Genomic DNA, 19,998 nt, shown 5'->3' on the forward strand with positions numbered 1-19,998 from the left:
TTTTACGTATCTACAATTTTTTTTACATGACTTTCTTTGTTCCGCTCTCATCTTTATCTGTTCCCAAAATTTCGTTTTTGCTTTGGATCTCTTCTCGAGTGGATCGGTCATTAAAAGGTGCGTTGATTTGAATTTTATCGTAGTTCGTTTAGACTCAGATCTGTCGGTATCTTTCTAATTTCTATTAATCGTAAAATGTAGTGGTTTAGCTCTCATTTGATATTCATACAGGTTATCTTTTCTTCTCGGAATTCATAACAAATTGACATCCTTGCCGACGAACTCTGGCCCATTTTGATAAAAATGTCGTATTATTTTCTTTGAACCGTTTTGTGTTATCTGGGATCTGAGCTAGAAAGTCGCAGCATCAGGTTTACGGGTTTTGGTAATTGAAACTTTGTTCACGCTGTATCCTTAATCAGCCATAGACATTTTCTTTTTCAAACAGTTTTGTTAACTAGTTGTAAGTAACCTGATTTCTAAGTTGTAGCTCTTCCTTTTACGGCAGTTGTTTTATGCATTTTTTCATGTTTCAATGCCATCTGACAAAACTCCGAAGACACTCTTATGTGAAATTTTCATTTTCTTCTTCTTTCTTCTTTCTGGTCCTATTACTAGTGTCTTAGTTGTTTCGTGTGAAGGTCTTTGCATTTCACTTTTTTCTCATGTATGATATCTGACGTTTTATAAGCAATTTATTGTTGTTTTTAATTGTAGACCATCTCCAAATTTTGATCCTGAAAGTGCCCAAGCTATGGATCCGTCATTATTGTTCAATCAGCTGAAGGTTGTATCTCGTTTGATCGTCATTCTTTGAATGCCTTGATTGTCCTCTCCCTGTATTGCTTGATTTGGCTTTTATATATGAGTTCTTGTTGCATGTATTTTTTACCTTGATTTCAATTTTTTGAACAGGCTGCAGAACCATTTTTCTTGCTAGCTGGCCCCAATGTTATTGAATCAGAGGAACATATTTTATGGATGGCCAAACATATAAAGGGTATTACCTCCAAGTAAGTATCATGTCTTGTTAGAAATGTCTCGTCTCGGTGGAGAGTTCAGGGCTGTTATTTATCAAATTTCTGACTGATATATTCAACTTCACTTGATAGACTTGGGTTACAGCTGGTTTTCAAATCCAGCTTTGACAAAGCTAATCGTACATCCTCAAAATCATTCCGTGGCCCTGGTATGGAGGAAGGCTTGAAGGTAGTGCTCACTTCAATCCATTTAAATCAACATAAAACATACTATTCTTCTTGTGATGTCATAAGTTTTTTTATGAAAAAACTGTTAGGATGTATCTCACGCATTCTGGAGTACGTGTAGTGTATGCTGGAGGTAAAGGGTTTCTCTTTTCATTTCCCCTATTTTAAATAAAAGAATGGACTAAAGGAATATGAGGAGGAGAGCACAAGACCAACACATTATAGCTATATTTCACACATTCTGGAGTATGTTTCGGGTATACTTGTAATTGAAGTTTTTTCTCTTCCTTTCCTCCCCAAACCTGAATTAAAGAATGAATGAAGGAAATATGAAGATGAGAGCACAAGGGCTACATTTTAAGCTACCTACACTAATTAATGGGCCAGCTTCAATGCTGGAACTTTCTTTAGGTTCCCTATCTTTGTGAGGAGCTCAATTTAAATGCCTTTCTTTAGGTACTCCAATTTTCATGAGATGCTGAACTCAATTATCTAATAAATCATTCCATGAGTCTTCAGTTCTTCATGTTCAGATTTTTCTTTTTCTGTTTTCCTTCCATTATATGAAGGTGTTATTGCAAAAATATCTGCCTGAATCTCTTTAGAAGTTTTCTTTTTTTCGGGTAGATGATTGAATTGGTTGAATTGCCTTTTATTGTGACTGGGTCAGTATGATGGGCTTCAAAACTTTGCCCTTTAAAATCTATGTTGCTTCCCAAAGGTCTTTTAAGCTGTGGCCAGCTACAACCACCATATCTCTTTCTGATCTCAAAGTTTCAATCCATATAGAAAATGCTTTTATGGGAATCACCTTGTCACAGATATTCAACATTCTAATGTTCTTGCTCATGGCAACGGTTTGCTGCATTCTAGAGTTTGTAATAGCAAAATTCTGATACATTTTGGGCACGACAAATACTGCCTAGTTGCTAGTACTGCCAATGGAGCTGCACAGCTATGTTATTCATGTAATGCATCTGCCATGCCAATTTGTATCAATGGTAATTGTTAAAAGTGGCATCGGCTCTATCAAGAAATTGTCAACGCAGAGAAGACATTTCTTTTCCAGCTTTTCCATTATTTGATGCGTGATATTTACTTATCAATATTTGTGTTGGTTTGTGATGGTACCAAATTATATTTTGCCTCTCATAGGCGTTTGATTCTATTTCTTTAAATTAGATCCTAGAAAAGGTTAAGGTGGCCTACGATCTTCCCATAGTGACTGACGTGCACGAGACAAGCCAGGTATAAGTTCAGACTTCTGCAAAGTTGCCCTAGGCTTCTCTTTCAGATTCCCTTCAGTTATTTCACTTCTTGTTTCTCTTCGAATGGTTAATTTTTTCTTGTTGCTATTTCTAATTACTGTTCAGCTAAGTGGTTTCATCTAATATCTTATGTTTAGTTCACCATCAAAAGGCTTGTTTAATTTACATTCTGTTATCAGATTTTAGTTTTGTTAAGTTGGATTTATAATTTGTTGGAGCAAATTTTTGGAATACGAGGGGACTATAATAGTAATCGATATTGATGAGTAATCTCCATAGTTTTATAGATCTATTATAACTATATTACACTCGAATACAGTGTGAACCTGTTGGAAGAATTGCAGATATCATCCAGATTCCAGCTTTCCTTTGTCGACAGGTTAGTAGCTGCATATCCTGAAATGCTTATGGATCAACTTCTGGCCATTGTGAATACATGACTGATACTAGGCTTTGATTAGAACAGTGGAAATTCATGGCCAGTGATTGTAACTTTATTTTTTATGCCTTTTGAGGTTTTTTCTTTTTGATAACAGACTGACCTTCTAGTTGCAGCTGCCAAGACTGGGAAAATTGTCAATATCAAGAAAGGCCAATTTTGTGCTCCTCCTGTAAGTATGCTGATGAACTCTTGTTTTTTTGTGTTTTAAATGACTCAATAAAATGTGCTTGAGATGCAAGAAATTGGTCAATGTTTATTTATTTTCCTCTCTATTTGAGTACTTAATTTGCTCTTAATGCAAGAGTCGATCAGTTTATTTTCACAATAATGCCCTTTTGCTATCTTTCCGTATTAAGCTGTAGCTTGTAGCATCTTGAGGGTTGCATTACATATTCTCCAACTGAGCTGTCTAATCCATGAAGGAAAAAGGATCTCAATTGGGCTCACCGGTATGCCATTCCAAAAATAAGACAATAATATCTGTTAAACTGATTTGACTGCAAGTCCTGTGTTTTTTTGCATACCAGGTAGTCATATTTACATGTAATTATGAAAACTGAGTGTGTACGAGCTCATTTTTTTTATGAAATAGTTATGTTTTCTGATAAAATTCACAATATATATTGAAAAGTGTTGTAGAGGATGCGAGGAGATCATTGCCATACACATATGATATATTTTGCTTCAATCGATTGTAAAGGTTATTGTACCTTCCTTTTCAAGTCTTCTGTAAATGGTGCATTGATTTTATCTTTATAATGGTAGGTAACTGTTGTTGCATCAGTTAAAGGGAATGTATACTTCCCTTTTATGGGGAGCACACTCTTGTATTTCTTTGGGTTGGGACTGGGTTGCCTTGGATATGCTTAAGCTGATCTACTTAGGTGGTTCTGTTTCCCTATTGGGAGGTGTTGCCTATGATATGCTAACCTGATCTACTCATTTAGTTCCTTTGCCCAGCTTTGTAATGTCTCCTTATCTTGTTGTATAATATTTGTGTGGTTGTCACTGCTGCCAGGTCATGATAAACTCTGTAGAGAAAATTAGATCGGCGGGAAATCAAAATGTGATGGTTTGTGAGCGAGGAACCATGTTTGGTTATAGTAAGTCAACATCAGACTTAGAACATTGGACTCATGCAATTTTCATGTTGAGCTTCCGAAATTTCATTCTAATGAATGTTTCTTAAGTTTCTAAGAGAATGATATTAAGTGTTTCCTTGAACTCGTTTCATGAGCTTTATTGCTGGTACATCAAATGATACATAAATGGGTTTGTGACATGCATTAACCAATCAATAAATTTTACCACTTTGTGGAAACTACTTGCCTTGAGAACTTTTGAGCAGGTTGTAAAGGAGGAGATTTGAGAGAGAGAGAGAGAGAGAGAGAGAGAGAAGTTTGAGAACAGAAGGAGAAGAAGCAGCAAGGGCTGCATTGGAGTTTGTGCCAGAAAAGCACAAGCTTTCCCCTTTTATTCATCACTTAAATCATAATTAGAAAAAGGACAAAAATGCCCTTAGTTACAAAAACTTCTATAACTCATATAATACAACTCAGAATTGAATGAAATTTGAAATATACAAGCTTAATGAAAATATTTATCTAACAGAATCATGCTAAGATCAATCGTGTTAGAAAATACATCCAGGGGTATTTTGGTCATACCACTTCAGTGGTTAATTTTCTTTATTTAATCTTGTTCTGCATTTTAAATTATATCAGTGGTTAAATTTCATGTACATAGGATGTGTAGTAGGGAGATATAAGGAGATTAAGGTTTATTAAGTGTAAAGGGGCATTTTTGTAATTTATAACTCCAAACATTTATTTAAGGAGTGGGAATTCGTGCACAGTTCCCAAGGATGCCATTTAGGCACTTCAGAAAGCTCTTCTTCTCTTTTGTCCTTTTCTCTCAATTTTCTCCTCTTCCTTCACCCCAATCTTGAATTTTACACGGTATCAGAACACTAGATCGTTGCTAGGAGCATTCTACTACAAATTCTTGCCATTTTGAAGAGGACAACCTACTGGAAGGAGAAAAATTATAGGTTTTTATGCTGGTTCATCAAAGTTAAGCTTTTTTCTCCCTCTCTCTGCCATAACTTGACGGTTATTGGTCTTTATGAATTATTGAAGGATTTTCTACACTTTGATTGCCCTAATTGGGTTTTTTAAGATCTACGTCACTCAACCCAGTGTTGGATGCCTATGTCATCACCCAATCGATAATGTCAACCCTAATTGGTACTACTATTGTATGATATTGGTTGAAATAGTTGTGAATTGCTGGTAATTGGATTGTTGAAGTGTGCATATCCTATTTCTATGCCCTAACCCTAATTTTGTGAGTGGGGCCCACCTTGGTGATAAATTTCAAAATTTTCTGGAAGCTTAAATTTGTTATTGGGTGATCATATATTAGTATTATGGCTGAGACAAGAGAAGTTTATACCCCGGTTAGAGGAAATTCTGGTTTTGATGGAAATGATACCATCATTGTTACTTCGAAAAAGTTGACAGGGTCTAGTTATCTTAATTGGGTTGTTTGTCAAAATGTATTTTAAGGGTAGAAATAAGTTGAAGTTTATCCGAGATGATCCCCCAATGCCTCCAGATGATGATTGGGAGGTAGAAGATAGTCAGGTTATGACCTGGTTTGTCAATAATATTGATTCTCCTCTTAGGAATCAGGTGATGAATTGTGAGACAACAAAGACTATGTGGCTGTCTCTAGAATCTTTATATGCATAGGAAAGTAATCTCTCTCGAGTTTATGAGCTGTATACAAACTTTTTTGGGTTGAAAAGAGGAAATCGAACTGTTACATAATATTATAGTGTATTCTTGGTATGTGGTAGGGGATCAATGTATATCATCCGTTTACTGTAGATGAGAATGAGTTTAGAAACAGCAAAATCAGGTAGCTCATGCTTCAATCCCAGTTCCTAGCTCTACTAGTGTTGACTCATGTATGGCAGCTTAAAAGGCAAAATGTTATAGCTCAGTCTAGTGCAGAAGTTAAAGACAGGGTGATGGCTCACACATTGAGCGAGTTGATGTGGGTTAGGTTATGAGAGTTGGGTTTCAACCAGGATGAGTCGATGAACATGTTTTGTGATAATTACGCCGCGAACATGTTTCATTCGAGATGTGGTGATGAAAAAGGAGGTGGTGACTCCATTTGTTCGGTCTAGAGATCAGTTGGGAGATGTCTTCACCAAGGCCCTTGGCAAGCGAGAATTTATATCATTCTGCAACAAGCTGGGACTCCTGGATATATACGCTCCAGCTTGAGGGGGAGTGTTAGAAAATACATCCAGGGGTATTTTGGTCATTTTACCACTTAGTGGTTAATTTTATTTATGTAATCTGGTTCTATATGTTAAATTATATTAGTGGTTAAATTTTCACGTACATAGGATGTGTAGTTAGGGAGATGTAAGGAGATTAAGGTTTATTAAGTGTATAGGTGCATTTTTGTAATTTGTAACTCAAAACACTTATTTAAGGAGTCTGGGAATTCGTGCACAGTTCCCAAGGACGCCATAGGATGGCCTTTTTGTAATAGAAATCTGAATAAAAGTCGACTTAATTGCCTGTAGGATGGATAATGCAGGCTTTGGGGAGTTGACACAAGCCCTGGGTAGACTGCATAGGCAGAGATGAATCTAGGGCTTCAAGTAGGATCCCTTAAATGAATATAATAATTGTCCAATTGACGGCAGGAGCCATCAACCTATTGGTTATGGTAGGAAGAAAAAGGGAAAAAATCAATCTTACCCTACCAGTTCAGAAGTTTTTGGAAGAACCTTCAATAGGGTTGCTGAATGAAGAAGAAGAAGCCAAAAAAAATGGAGAAGATCTGCCCAAAATTGTCTTCAACTGCTCTTATACCATGTAAAGGAGGAAATTTTAGAGAAAATGAGAGAAAATTTTGAGAAAAGAAGGAGAATCAGCAGCAAGGACTGCATTTGAGTTTATACCAGAAAAACACAAGCTCTCCCCTTTTATTCATCACTTAAATCATAATTAGAAAAAAGGACAGAAATGCCCTTCATTACTAAAACTTTTGTAACTCATACAATACAGCTCAGAATAGAACTCAAAATTGAATGAAATTTGAAGCATAAGAGCTTAATGAAAATATTTATCTAAGAGAACCATGGTAAGATCAATCAGTATATTTGAAATGACTAAAATACCCTTGGACTGCTATTTAACACAGGTTTTTATCCGGGTTAAATTATTCTTCCTTTTCTTCTACATGTCTTCTCCTCCTTCTTTCTAGGCTTGCATTATTTGTCCCTAATAAAAATTGTCTACAAACATTTGTCTATCTTCAAGTAAGTTCGTGTCATTTGTTCAAGTAAATATTCATCAACCCATAAATATGGCCCATGAACTGCTATGAATATGCTATGAATATCTTTCCATTTTTAGGTGAAACTGATTTCAATATTCAGTAGGCCTTAAGTAGTGATATATAATTTCTTTTTAGAAAGGAACTGTTATATAAATTTTTTGAAATGTCATATTGACATGAACCTTTCTAAATAGCCATGTTTGATGGTGGATCACTTGCAAAATGTAGCAAAAGAAATGAGAGAAGGATTTGACATTGATTAATTTGAGTTATTAGTTTAAATCATGTTATTAAGAATGGAATTGCTCTTTTTTGCAGATGACTTGATTGTTGATCCACGTAACTTGGAGTGGATGAGGGAAGCAAATTGTCCTGTTGTTAGTTCCTTTCAATCTTTACTTCTACCTTACTTTTCTTGAAGTCAGTTGAGCCATGGAAAAAGGTCAAAGAATGACAGATCCTTGTGAGACTTGGGAACATATTATATTTAAAGGCTAAAATCTGATGATCTAACATTCAACTTAAATTTTTCCAGAGGGCTCCTTGTTCTTCAGTCAAACCAGATTAGTTTCCTTTCTACTAGAATGGGCTCTGATAGTTTCTTGACTCCTCTCTTTTGTTAAAAATAGAGCACTTTAATCCAAAGTAAAATATTCAGTCTATTTCTAGTACCTGCTAAATTTTTTTAACAATTCTATTATGAGTTGGTGTTTGCTTTGATATATTCTCATTTTATTGATTTCTGTGGTCCTGAATTTATGTGGTTTTTAAAGCAATTTTTCCTTAAGAGTCAAATGAAATTAAGTTTTGAATGCTTTTGAGACAGTTAAAGATTTAGGATCATTTTAAGGATAAAAATTTTGAGCAGTTAAACAAATGAGTTGTGTTAAAAAAAGTTAAATAATTGGATTGGACTTTGTATCTATCTATTGATCCAAGTTAACTTCATGAGAAGAGTGAGGAGATACTGTTAGAGCTAGGTGGTTCCGTCCACCACTGATGGGTTAGGTACTTGGTTTTCCGCACTTAACAGACTGGTCTTTTGGGTTGTATTGGCTAGGCATTTGACATGGTATCAGAGTTGAGCACCACGTTCCGCATTCAAATCCTGGCGAAAGCGGTAGGGAACAGGAACAGTGGGTGTTAGAGCTGGGTGGTTCCGTCCACCATTGATGGGTTAGGTACTTGGCTTTCCGCACTTAACAGACCGGTCTTTTGGGTTGTATTGGCTAGGCGTTTGATAGATACAACAAAAATAAATTTCATAAAAAGTGATAATAAAGGAGATAAAAAGGAGTGGAAGAAGAAGAGAAAAGTGCATGAAAGAGATGAGATGAAGAGTGCAGAGAAGCAATCATCAGGGGCTGGAATTCAACCTCCCCCTTATAAACTCAAGTGAAAATAGTGTCAATTTATAATAGTGCCCCTTTATACAAAAACCCTTATGTCTTCCTAAATACAACTCAAACATAGAACTCTATGGTTAAGACAAACTTGTTACTATCTTATGAGGGGCATACAATCACAAAAAAATGACCAAATACCCCTATACATATATTTAACACTCCCTCAAGCTAGAGTGAAAATATTAAATAGTCCTAGCTTGTCATAGAACACCTAATTCTCACGTCTTACAAGGGGTTTGGTTAATACATCGCCAAGTTGTTCAGATGTCTTCTCATAAGGTGTAGCAACCTTCTCTTGCATTACAACATCTTTGATAAAATGGCTATCTACTTGGATGTGTTTGGTTCTCTCATGGAAGACTAGAGTACTCGATATAAAAATTTCAGCCTCATTGTTGCACTTAATAACCATAGGCTTTGTAATATGAAATCCTAACTCACCAAAAATTGATTTCACCCACATGAGCTCATTCACTATATGAGCCATCTCTCAATACTGCTTTGACATTGGATCTAACTACTACATTCTATTTCTTACTCTTCCAACTAACCAAGTTCCCCCCAACAAAGCAAAAGTATCTTATCGTGGACCTCCTATCCATATTGGATCGTGGATAGTCTGCATTAGAGTATCCAGCACATTAATTTCCATGAGGAGTGTATAATAGACCCTTTCTAGGAGCATCTTTCAAATATTTCAGGATTCTATGAGCAATTTCTAAGTGTATTTTGTGTGGATTCTTCATGAATTGGCTAAGAACTACACCAAATGATATGTCTGGTCTTGTAATATTGGCATAAATTAACTTTACCCACTAGGTGCATGTACTGTATTTTATCTTAATCTCATAACTCTGATCATCATGAGCTAGTATTGATTTCCATGGGAGTATCTACTAGACGTGCACCTAATGAGCCATACTCTTATAACATATCCAAAATCTACTAACTTTTAAACAAAACAATACCTCTCTGGCTTTAGGCCACCTCAAAACCAAGAAAATACTGCAACTATCCTAAATCATTTGTCTAAAGATATTTTGCCAGATACTCTTTTGACTTGTTCGATCCCTTTATAATCACTCCTTGACAGCACAATATCGGCATATATAAAACAAGAACAACCCTAGAGTGTCTCTTCAATACAAATATGGAATGATCACAATGGCTTCTCACAAAACTTATTACTTTGCTGAATTTTTCAAACCAAGCTTGGGGACTATGTTTCATTCTATAAATAGTCTTCTGTAATTTGTACACCTTCCTAGTCTCCCCCTGAGTAATATACCTGAGAGATTGCTCCATATATCACCATAAAGAAACACATTTTTTGATATCCAACTAATATAAGGGCAATCCTGATCAAAATCTTGATAGAAGTAAGTTGAGCAATGGGAGAAAACGTCGTGAAGACATCAATACGGGCATCCGAAAATGGTAGCACCCTCAGGCGGGTCACAAAGTGTCCATGTACCCTAGAAGCCAAGGCCTCCATCTCCTCATCCATAGTTTGCTTCTACTAAAGCAAATCTAAGGCATCCTGCACTGTCTGATGAATAGAAAAATTAGACAAGGACACTATGGATGATTTATAGGACAATGACAAAAAATCAAAGGACATATATTTAAATATTGGATAAGAAGTATATGACCTTTTTTCCTTTTTCAAGTGCAATTGGTAAGGTAGAGTTAGAGAGTTCAAAATTTGCAGATGAAGAATTCAATGGTAGGAGTTGGAAGGAGGCTCTATTTGATGTACACTCATTGATACATTTGCAGTGACTTTGAAGGTGATGGTGGTGATGCGTGAGTGGATTACTTGCACTTGAACTATCCATAAGAACAATAGGAATGGGATTTTGGACAGTTGAACTTTCTTTAATAGGGTTCATGGTAATTGGTGGAGATGCATAAGATGGAAAATAGGGTGTATAAAATGTATCACCAACTGAGATATTAAGTTTTCCTTATAATAGAACTGTAGCACTTGTATCCTTTCTAACAACGTGAATAACCCAATAAGACACTTGATGGAATGAGGGAATAATTCGTGATATTATTACCAAGTGAATGAACAAAACAAATAGAACCAAACACTCTAAGACATACATCAAATATTCAGCACTGAGGTTTAATACCTGGATGGGAATACGTCCTTGGAGAACAAAAGACGAAATACAATTAATTAAATAACATGAGGTTAGGATTGTATCATTTTGAAAAGACAAAGGAGCATTCATATGACATAATAAAGTTCAGGCCATCTCAAGTAGATGCCTATTTTTCCATTCAATAGCTCCATTTTGTTGAGGGGTGTATGAACACAAAGTTTGATGCATGCCACAAAAAGATTTGATTTTCCTGAAAGATATGAATAAAAGTCCCAAATTGTGTTTTTATTTCATTGAAAAACTTTGTAAATACATAAAAAACATCTGATTTTCCTGAATGAGATATACCTATGTCATCTATAAAGGAGACAAAAGTATTTAAAACTAAAACTACTAGGGACTCTACATGGGCCCTATACATCAGAATGAACAATTCAAAAATATTGGAATTTTGTCTCGAACTTGCTAGAAAACTAGCTTTATGATGATTCCCAAGTTGACACAATACACACTCAAAAGATAGATTAGGTGACATAGAAGGAATTGATTTAGCTTAGTTGGAAATTTGTTCCCAAGCATAGGTGCCATAAATACGGTGAAGTGTTTGTTCATAATGCGGCAACCATTGGAGTAGACATGCCATCCAAAAAATAGTCTACCTTTCTCATGTTTGGAACCGATCATCTTTTTTGTTTGCAAATCCTGAAAAACACAGGAGGTAGGGTAAAAGGTTATAGAACAATTCATTTAGTAATATTTCTTATAGATAAAAGATTAACAAGAAATTCAAAAACAAACAAGAGGTGGGACAATGATATGAGGGAGTAGTTTGTATAGTGCCCCTGACTATGATCCTATGAGGTGGACCCTTCACCTAAGGTGACGGTTTGATATGTTTGTGAAGGAAGTACAAACAAGAACAAGATGGGCATACCTGACATATATGTGAACACTACAGAGTCAACGATCCATGATGTACTAGAGGATACACATGTAGAACAGTTATACTTGACTTTGCTATGGTGACACTTTGCAATGGAAGAAGATCCAATGTCCAGTGTTGTGGGGTGTGATGATGTGGACATTAATTGACTCAACTGCTGAAGTAACTATTGAATATCTCCTTGAGTCTTATTAGTGGGCATTTTCTTAGCTTCAGTTAAACTTGAGTGGGCCCATGTTGGTTTTCTAAATTTATCCTAACAGTTTTCGGAGAAAGTGATTATTTCTTCTATAATGAACACACCTTCTATCACCTCTATAATTACGCCCATGACCACGATCTCTAGGGGTGACAGATCTAATGGGAGTAGAACTGAGATTGAGAGTTGATGCGTCATTTGTTGTGGTTTCCTTTTCATTTTTATTCACTAATGCGCTTTTTGCTCGAAATCACACGATTAAATGTTTTCTCATGGGTAGTTACTTCATCATCAGCCAACATCTGAACTCGGATTGCATTATACTCCGGTTCAAGCCCTTCTAAGAAACATACTACTTGAGTTTGATTCTTTTCTTTCCTGAACTGATATGCATGTGTGGTAAACAGATGGAATGCACTAGTTTCCTACTAGACACCTTGCATCTCATTTAAGTGGTTAGTAATAGAACAATTACCTCATCGCATGCTGAAATACTTGGCATACAAATCATATACTTTGGATAGATTACTCTTTTGAGATAAAATAGATTCTAAAACAACCCAAATTTCTTTAGACATCTTACAGCTCATCACCTGATCACTAAATTTAGAGTCCATACTATTAACAAACTAAGTTATCACCTGACTATCTTCTGCCTCCCAGTCCTTTGTCATAGGATTAGGAGGATCCTCCTTAAGATGTTCTACCTTTCTTTTTGCTTTAAAAACATAAAGACTGACCTAGACCGATTCAAGTAATTTTTCTCATTCTATTTTATTGAGGTAATTTGAATAGAATGAGAATCTTTACACAATTTTCAGAAGGATTAATTGGAGTAATAATTTTCCCAACATCAGCCATGTCTACCACAATCAGAAACAGTAATAAGCAATAAACAATCCATGTTACAAACCAATCCAGAAATAAACTTAAAATGCAACACAAAGCTTGTGCAGATTTATATGGGTCCCACACACTGAAATCAACCTCAGGGTATATTTCAAATCCTAGAAAACAATTTTACAACTTCAACTCTAATCAGGATCCCTTTTAGACCCAATGGATGACAATTCTTCCAATTTATCATACTGCACAAGCATTACACAAACTTGGATAAGTTTGTGCAGCTCCAGATCTAAGATGAGATAGGGGGAAACCCTCTAGGGGCATGATAAAACATATAAACTGCTCAAAAGGTAGTACAAGCCATCAACCAAGTGGAAAGATCTGACTTTTACTCACTCAGATGTATAGATCTGTAAAAATCCCTCCAATAGAAGTCACAGGTTAGAAAAAAAAGGAGAGCAAGCACTGTAAAGAACTTCCCAAGCTTGATCTTTACCACTCTAATACCATGTAAAAAGTGATAATAAAAAAGAGAAAAAGGAATGGGAAAAGAAGAGAGAAAGTGCACGAAGGAGATGAGAAGAAGAGTGCAGAGAAGGTGCACTCGTTGGGGACTGGAATTCAACCTCCCCCATTCTTATAAATTCACTTAAATGAAAATAGTGTCAATTTATAATAATGTGCCCCTCTATACAAAAACCTTTGTATCTCCCTAAATACAACTCAAACTAAACTGAAAATTGAAACATAGAACACTTAAGGTAAGGACAAACTTTCTACTTATCTTATGAGAGACATACAACCATAGAAAATTACCAAAATAATCCTATACATATATTTTAACAACTTTTCGATGAAAAAGAAACTGAGAAAAGGACAAGTACTGGAAAAGAAAACATATAATCTGAAGAAAGCATACACATCACTTTGATGATTCTGAAGGGTAAGACTGGTGTATCCGTCAACCAGTAACTATATACCTAACAGTATGTCTATTTATGCAGGTTGCAGATGTTACACATTCGTTGCAGCAACCTGCGGGGAAAAAGGTGACAGCTTGTTTATAGCTTCATAGCTGATTTAATTAGTACTTGATTTGTCTCTCATAGCAGGCTAGATAAGTAGGTCCATCTTTGCACATTAGTGGATCTTGTATTCAGTTTTTCCTTTGGGTAACTCAGATTATGTCTAGGTCACAATTTGATCCCTGCAAAATATCTGATTGCATTAATGTAGAGGTAGTCTCTTTGTCCAATTTAGTTTTTTTTCGCTAAGCTTCTTCAGTTTGGTTTGAAGCTCTGAAACAACTGCAGAAATAAGATCTGCTGGTTCCAATGGACCAACACAGGGCTGTTCATCAGGAATCATTTGGCGAGTATGAGAACTCGTGTGGGGTCCACATGAATGGAACCCATGTGACTGGGTCCCTCTGTAATTCCCCAAGTGATTTGTGGGGACTACAAAATGGACCAGCATATTTAAACTTACAATTGTATATGTTAGTAAGTGAGATATGCTGAATATTCTTTTAGGTGCAGGAACTTGTATTGAAATTCCTATCGCTTTACAGTTTATAAAAAAAAAAGTTTATAGATTCTATGGTTTGATTTCTCTCTGTCTCATGCTACTAGAAGTTTCCGTGCCGTATGTGTTGTTGTTCTTTCTATTTGCTCACTATACTTCTGCATGAAGAATTGATTTCAAGTGGTTCCTTTACTAGATGGATGGAGGAGGTGTTGCTAGTGGAGGCCTCCGGGAGTTAATACCATGCATTGCAAGGACCTCTGTTGCAGTTGGAGTGGATGGACTCTTTATGGAGGTATAAAAATCTGCTTTGGTGACGGAAAGAATAACTCTAGCTGTTAACTACTGCTTCTGAATCCTCATTGACATAATTTTTTAACTTATCAGGTGCACGATGATCCCACAAATGCACCTGTAGATGGCCCAACACAATGGGTGAGTTGAACTCCAGGCATTCTAGTTTGATCGTTGATGTTATTCTCATGAAAATACCCAATGTGGTCATGAATTATCAATTGATTTATCATGTTAATTTTGCCTAGCCTCTGCGCCACTTGGAGGAGCTACTAGAGGAGCTCATTGCCATAGCTGTAAGTTTTTCCACCGCTACTCAATACGTCAAGATAATTTTTCTAACCTCTCCTTCTATATATCATTACTGATTTGATTTTCTTGGCGTCCTGAAGAGGGTCACTAAGGGAAAGAAACAAATGGAGATTGATTTAACTCCATTCCGAGGTCCTGAAGAATTTTAAGAAGCGGTTTGAGCAAGCGTACCTCAAATGCATCTCTCCTACGAGAGAAATATGGATTCTTCAAGAAATGTTATTAATTATGATTATATTGGATATAAATGCAAACTCCCTGTGTATGCTAAAAATAGATTAATAATTTTTAAATATTTAAACTGAGTGCGTTTATTTTTAAATATTAACCATCACATGTGAATTGATGAAACAAAACTTGATTTTCTTTCTTATTATATGTGAGCTCAAGAACTTCAGAGATCAGGTATGGGTTTCTAAGCCTGTGCTCCAGAGTGAGAGCTGCTTAGGTGTGTTTCACTTCTAAGAAATTCTTCCAAAAATACACTCCCATTGCAGTTGCTAAGATGTGGAAAAAAGTTGTACTTTGAATTGAAATGATAATAAAAATATTAGAATTGGATAACTAATGTATAAGAAGCGACCTGAAACCAGTCAAAATATGCTGCAAGGGAGTTCAATTACTCCTAACCCTTCTGGTTTTGGAGGAATTCTTCTTTACACCATTCTCTTTGAAATCCATGACCATATTGTAAACCTGCAGTAAGAATGGGGTAAAAAAAAAAAAAAAAAATGTAAAACAGTAACAAAATGTTTGAGTCATGAGTGGATGGATGATTCTGGTCCAAGAAGACATGGGCATAAAGTATTATAGCTTACATTTTACTTGAATTGATTTATGGTAAGTTAAAACACTACCTTTCTTACTCCAGATGTCAATCCCATGCTTTTGATGGACTCGTCATCACTACATTTCCATGTAACTGAAGTTTGGATCTCTTTGTTCCTCAAAGCACCAGCTCCACCTGCATGTCAGAAAAGTAAATTTATCTCAAGAATGGAATGATGCACCCAACACTTACAAGGCTTTGCACAATAAATACAGAATTTGACACGGATAGTTCTTCAGTGCTGTCAAACCTTCCAGATATAACACCAAAAGCTCTATATACATCCGCAGACGAATGTGAGAGAAAACATGAACATACTCTCCCACATCTTCCCTTAGAACTAGTTTCCCATTCTTCTTGATATCGAGCTCAAACGAATCTTTCAAGTACTGATCGATTGCTTTTCTCCTGGTGTTCGAGTCAGCTTCTTCTCCTTTCAATAAAGCAGATGGGAATTCCCACAAGCCTGCTAAGAGCCCTTCTTCTGGCCTTTTGACGAGAAGGAGACCATTAGTCCTACATTTTCCTGTTTTCCAAGTCTCTAGATCTGGATTACCTGTTATCTCTACAACACATACAGCAGCAAATTCAAGCCTTTGTCTAGCCTTTACAACCTTAGTAGGAAAATCTGTGACAAGTATAGATTTGCTTTTTCTGGAGATCTTCAGAGCTTGACATTGGTCAGAAACGGGACACACTGAACAAGTTGGGTTTGCTGGAGTGCACAGAGTTGCCCCAAGTTCCATTAGAGCCTGATTGAAATCCCCAGGCCTAGAAGGATCCACTAGTTGCCCTGCAAGCTTCCTAATCAGAATTAGTGAGAAATAGAAAAAAACTGATGCTTTATAGAATAGAAAAGAACCAATAGATTGTCTATGAAGCATGTTTTAGGACTTTGGACCACATCAAACTAAATTACCCGTGATAAATTTCAGCAACTGAGGGAACTTAAGAAACAAAAGATGACTAATTAAAGACAATAGATTCACACAGATCACTTGATTATGATCTTTATTCAGAAAAGAAATTTATCATAAGCCTGTCACTGGTGTCAGCTAGGCAAAATGATGGATCCCACTACCCTTCACCTCATGGGGAGCTTGAGTTTTCTATGATATAAACTCAGACCTCATCGTTGTGTCATCTTAGTTATTTTCAATGCACTGTTTTGGTGAATTTTCTTAAAAGCAGGGAAACACTTTGACACTAATAATTTCATAAGCTTACCAGAAGTTTTTTATGGTTTTGGCCTCTCTAGGATTTTCCGAAATGGCCTTGAGTCTGGCAACCACCCTAATCACATTTCCATCAACCACCGGCACCGCCTGAAACAATGGAGCATGAAAATGTCTAAAGGACCACCATGTTTGTTAAATGAATTAAGTAAAACCAAGGAATAACTAAATATTAAATTACCTCTCTAAAAGCTATAGAGGCAATTGCCCCAGCTGTATAATCTCCTATGCCCCGAACACTCCGAAGAGCAGAGGCTGTTTTAGGAAATTCACCTCCTTCTACAATAGATTTTGCCCCCTATAGACCAATGAGATGTTAATTTTAGAAGATTGATGCTTAATAGCCAGTATCAAATTCTACACAGAAAATTAAGCAGGAAAAGTTGGATATTCGAACCTCCAAAAGAAAGCGGGCACGTCTGTAATACCCTAATCCAGCCCACATTTCATTAACTTCCTGAAAAATGAGAAGAAGCTCATATATCAGAATCACAAGAAACCACGAGTTCTTTACAGCCTACAGAAACAATGACTTCTATATTCTCCAAAGGGTTAGCCTGAGTATCGTTTCCGAATACTATGAATTCTCAATAGTTTTCCTTAAACCTTTGAGGCTGCTTGAACTCATCAACAGCAAATTAATTTGAAATGTCTTAGCAAAAGAGTCAGATCTAGAAACATCAGAAAACTGATTAATCTGAAGAATTGAAAAATATTCTATTTGAATTTCATCAAAGAAGCAAGAACCTGAAAACTCAAGGGTTAAAGATAGTTAATAGAAACCTTCGTTGGGCTAGAAAATTCATTAGAATTACATTTTGAAAAAGAAACACAAGTTGTATCAGACACTTCAAGCAAAAATTTCAGAATGCATAAAAGTTCTTTTCCAAAATGCACTGAAGTTATTTTATAGAAGTCCCCAAGGACATTTTTTAAACTTTGAAAATCTTTTTTAAAGCAGGGTAGAACATCTTGGAACACAAAAAACATTTAAAATACACCTTTGAACCATTAAAAAACGCATAGATAAATGAAGTATGTGAAAATGGCCAAAGTTTCATGATTGTTCTAAAATAATAATGAAGTTTATCATAGCATTTGCATATATCCTGGAATGTTTTAAGAAAACTGAAACTGTTGGAAAATTTAAAAGTAAAAATTAAGCAGCATATCATATAATCATTTTTTTTTTGTTAGCTAAAAATATTTCCTGTTTACTTCCTTTATCTCTCTCATAAGTTCCTCAAATTTTTCTTATTGTTTTCGTCGAAGATATCACCAGAAATCCTATAAGTTCCTTATTCATTTCCTTACGTATCCAATAATTTCCTGTACATATCTCGTTTTCATTCCACATTACGTTTCTTAACTCTGTTTCCCATCAGGTAAACTCTAGAATTGACTGGCAATTCTGCAGCTAATCAACCCCGTTCAAATGATTAAGAGCTGAAAGATCACATTTGTCTGATGCGGCCCAACTTGATGATGACACAAATTAATTAAGAAATTAAAAAAGTAACTCGTGTTGAAATGTCATCTATTGCTATAAGTCTTGAATTATTAACTCTTCTCCTTGATTAGTTTCAAAAAAACTTCTCCTTGATTACCAGAACCAGATCTTGGACTTCCTTGCACTAAAGTTGGGCCTGATCCTCCCCAAACCTCTTCCCAAATAAAAAATATAGGATCCTTTCAAGCCCAAACTAATGAAAGTACAAGTCTTCCACGCACAAGTAACTCTCACTCTGAGAATATAGATTGGAAAATTTTTATTATCCTCCAACAATTTCTTTTCCTAAATATTTCAAAGCTCGAATCAGCTCTTTAGCATCACGACTCTCACAATTCACTTGCTTTTAAACTCTACAAGCTCCACATAACGTAACTCTTGAACTAAAATCAAATGCCAACAATCGAATAAACTATAAACAAAACGCAGGCAGTACCTCTTGAGAGGCTTGAGCAAGATGATGAACTGTGGGCCATTTTGTCATCCACCGGTTATAATAGTCAACAACAGTCACAACCTGGGTTTGCTGCAACATCACTTCCGACACCCAGACAGCATAAGCTCGAGCCTCCGTCTCTTCCCGGCTGTCATTCTTTACTTCACATTGATTGATTCTCCAAGGCAAAACTCTCTGGTTTTCGTAGTACCACCGAAGCAGAGAAGCTCGGATTTTTAAGGTTTCTTCCTTGGAGAAATCTTCAATAGCAGCGATCTCATTGCAGACCGCGTCTTTCTTCTGATTGCAGGCTGTTACGACAGATCTCTTTCGCTTCTTCTTCTCCTCTTTCTCCATGGAGAATGAGTCAGCAGTACGAGAATTCAAATGCCTTCTGGACACGTTGCCCGCGTCGAGTAGCGGACAGTAAAATGCAGATTGCATTATATTTGGGGACCGTCGGGCGCATACGTAATAATTTTTAGGGTTTTATTTCTCAGCGTGTCAGTGCGGCGAAAAGACTAAAAATCTCCTTAGCACATGCAGGCTGAGTCAGGATCAGATTTTCGGCTAGGCAACTTCGGAGGGACTCAACTATTCTATTCCGGCCAAAAATCCTTTTGACTTTGCCCTAAGTCTGATCACCGAATTAGTGAGTAGGGGTGGTATCAAACCGAGCAAGTTTGAGAGCGGCTCGAGCTCAGCTCGATTTGATTCGGTTTATTTGGATCTTGAACCGAATTCGAGATCCAAATCAGGCTCGTTTAAGTTAACGAGTCAAGTTTGACTGAACTAGGGTTCGGTTCGAAAGCTCGTGAACCGGCTCGTTAACTTAATATGGGCTGGGAGGCAGGAGTCGAGAGCAAGAGGTGTCTTCGAATTCGAGATAACTCTGTGTTTCTCGACTTCTTGGAAATCAGGAAAACATGGAAACGCAATTAACCCCTACCTTCTGAAAATAAGGGGAAACAACAATTGATGAAGAAGGTATCTCTTCCCCACCAATTGTTCCCTCTTGATTTTCTTTTTGCCCAGATATAGAAACATCGGGCCCTTAAAAAAAGGGAGAG

At 36.4% G+C, this 19,998-nt stretch overlaps 2 protein-coding genes across 7 annotated transcripts; one reads left to right on the top strand and one right to left on the bottom strand.

Annotated features, from left to right (window-relative positions):
• Positions 1 to 84: 84 nt before the first annotated feature.
• LOC137951918 (2-dehydro-3-deoxyphosphooctonate aldolase-like) lies at positions 85 to 15,252 on the top strand. Of its 4 annotated transcripts, none has more exons than XM_068798932.1 (14): positions 85 to 117; positions 718 to 787; positions 916 to 1,013; positions 1,113 to 1,209; positions 2,391 to 2,456; positions 2,796 to 2,855; positions 3,013 to 3,087; positions 3,937 to 4,021; positions 7,602 to 7,660; positions 13,793 to 13,837; positions 14,509 to 14,607; positions 14,700 to 14,747; positions 14,855 to 14,902; positions 14,999 to 15,252. In XM_068798932.1, exons 2-14 carry the CDS (start codon positions 755 to 757, stop codon positions 15,065 to 15,067), a joined length of 882 nt encoding a protein of 293 aa, XP_068655033.1. In that variant the 5' UTR covers positions 85 to 117; positions 718 to 754; the 3' UTR covers positions 15,068 to 15,252. The 4 variants fall into 4 exon arrangements, with proteins under 4 accessions (XP_068655033.1, XP_068655018.1, XP_068655009.1 ...); XM_068798917.1 differs by lacking the exon at positions 85 to 117 and adding an exon at positions 161 to 166; XM_068798908.1 differs by lacking the exon at positions 85 to 117 and adding an exon at positions 283 to 385.
• LOC137951900 (adenine DNA glycosylase) lies at positions 10,197 to 19,331 on the bottom strand. Of its 3 annotated transcripts, none has more exons than XM_068798888.1 (8): positions 18,929 to 19,331; positions 17,380 to 17,439; positions 17,164 to 17,280; positions 16,975 to 17,072; positions 15,998 to 16,551; positions 15,776 to 15,882; positions 15,502 to 15,614; positions 10,197 to 10,234 (listed from the first exon to the last, which is right to left on the bottom strand). In XM_068798888.1, exons 1-7 carry the CDS (start codon positions 19,283 to 19,285, stop codon positions 15,534 to 15,536), a joined length of 1,374 nt encoding a protein of 457 aa, XP_068654989.1. In that variant the 5' UTR covers positions 19,286 to 19,331; the 3' UTR covers positions 10,197 to 10,234; positions 15,502 to 15,533. The 3 variants fall into 3 exon arrangements, with proteins under 3 accessions (XP_068654989.1, XP_068654998.1, XP_068654981.1); XM_068798897.1 differs by lacking the exon at positions 10,197 to 10,234 and adding an exon at positions 11,491 to 11,502; XM_068798880.1 differs by lacking the exon at positions 10,197 to 10,234 and having other exon boundaries at positions 15,187 to 15,614.
• Positions 19,332 to 19,998: the final 667 nt, after the last annotated feature.

The sequence above is a fragment of the Aristolochia californica genome, unplaced genomic scaffold (assembly GCF_029961685.1).
Source record: "Aristolochia californica isolate CCGP_79_NKW_82.1479 unplaced genomic scaffold, dmAriCali1.0.hap1 SCAF_1, whole genome shotgun sequence".
Lineage (NCBI taxonomy): Eukaryota > Viridiplantae > Streptophyta > Magnoliopsida > Piperales > Aristolochiaceae > Aristolochia > Aristolochia californica.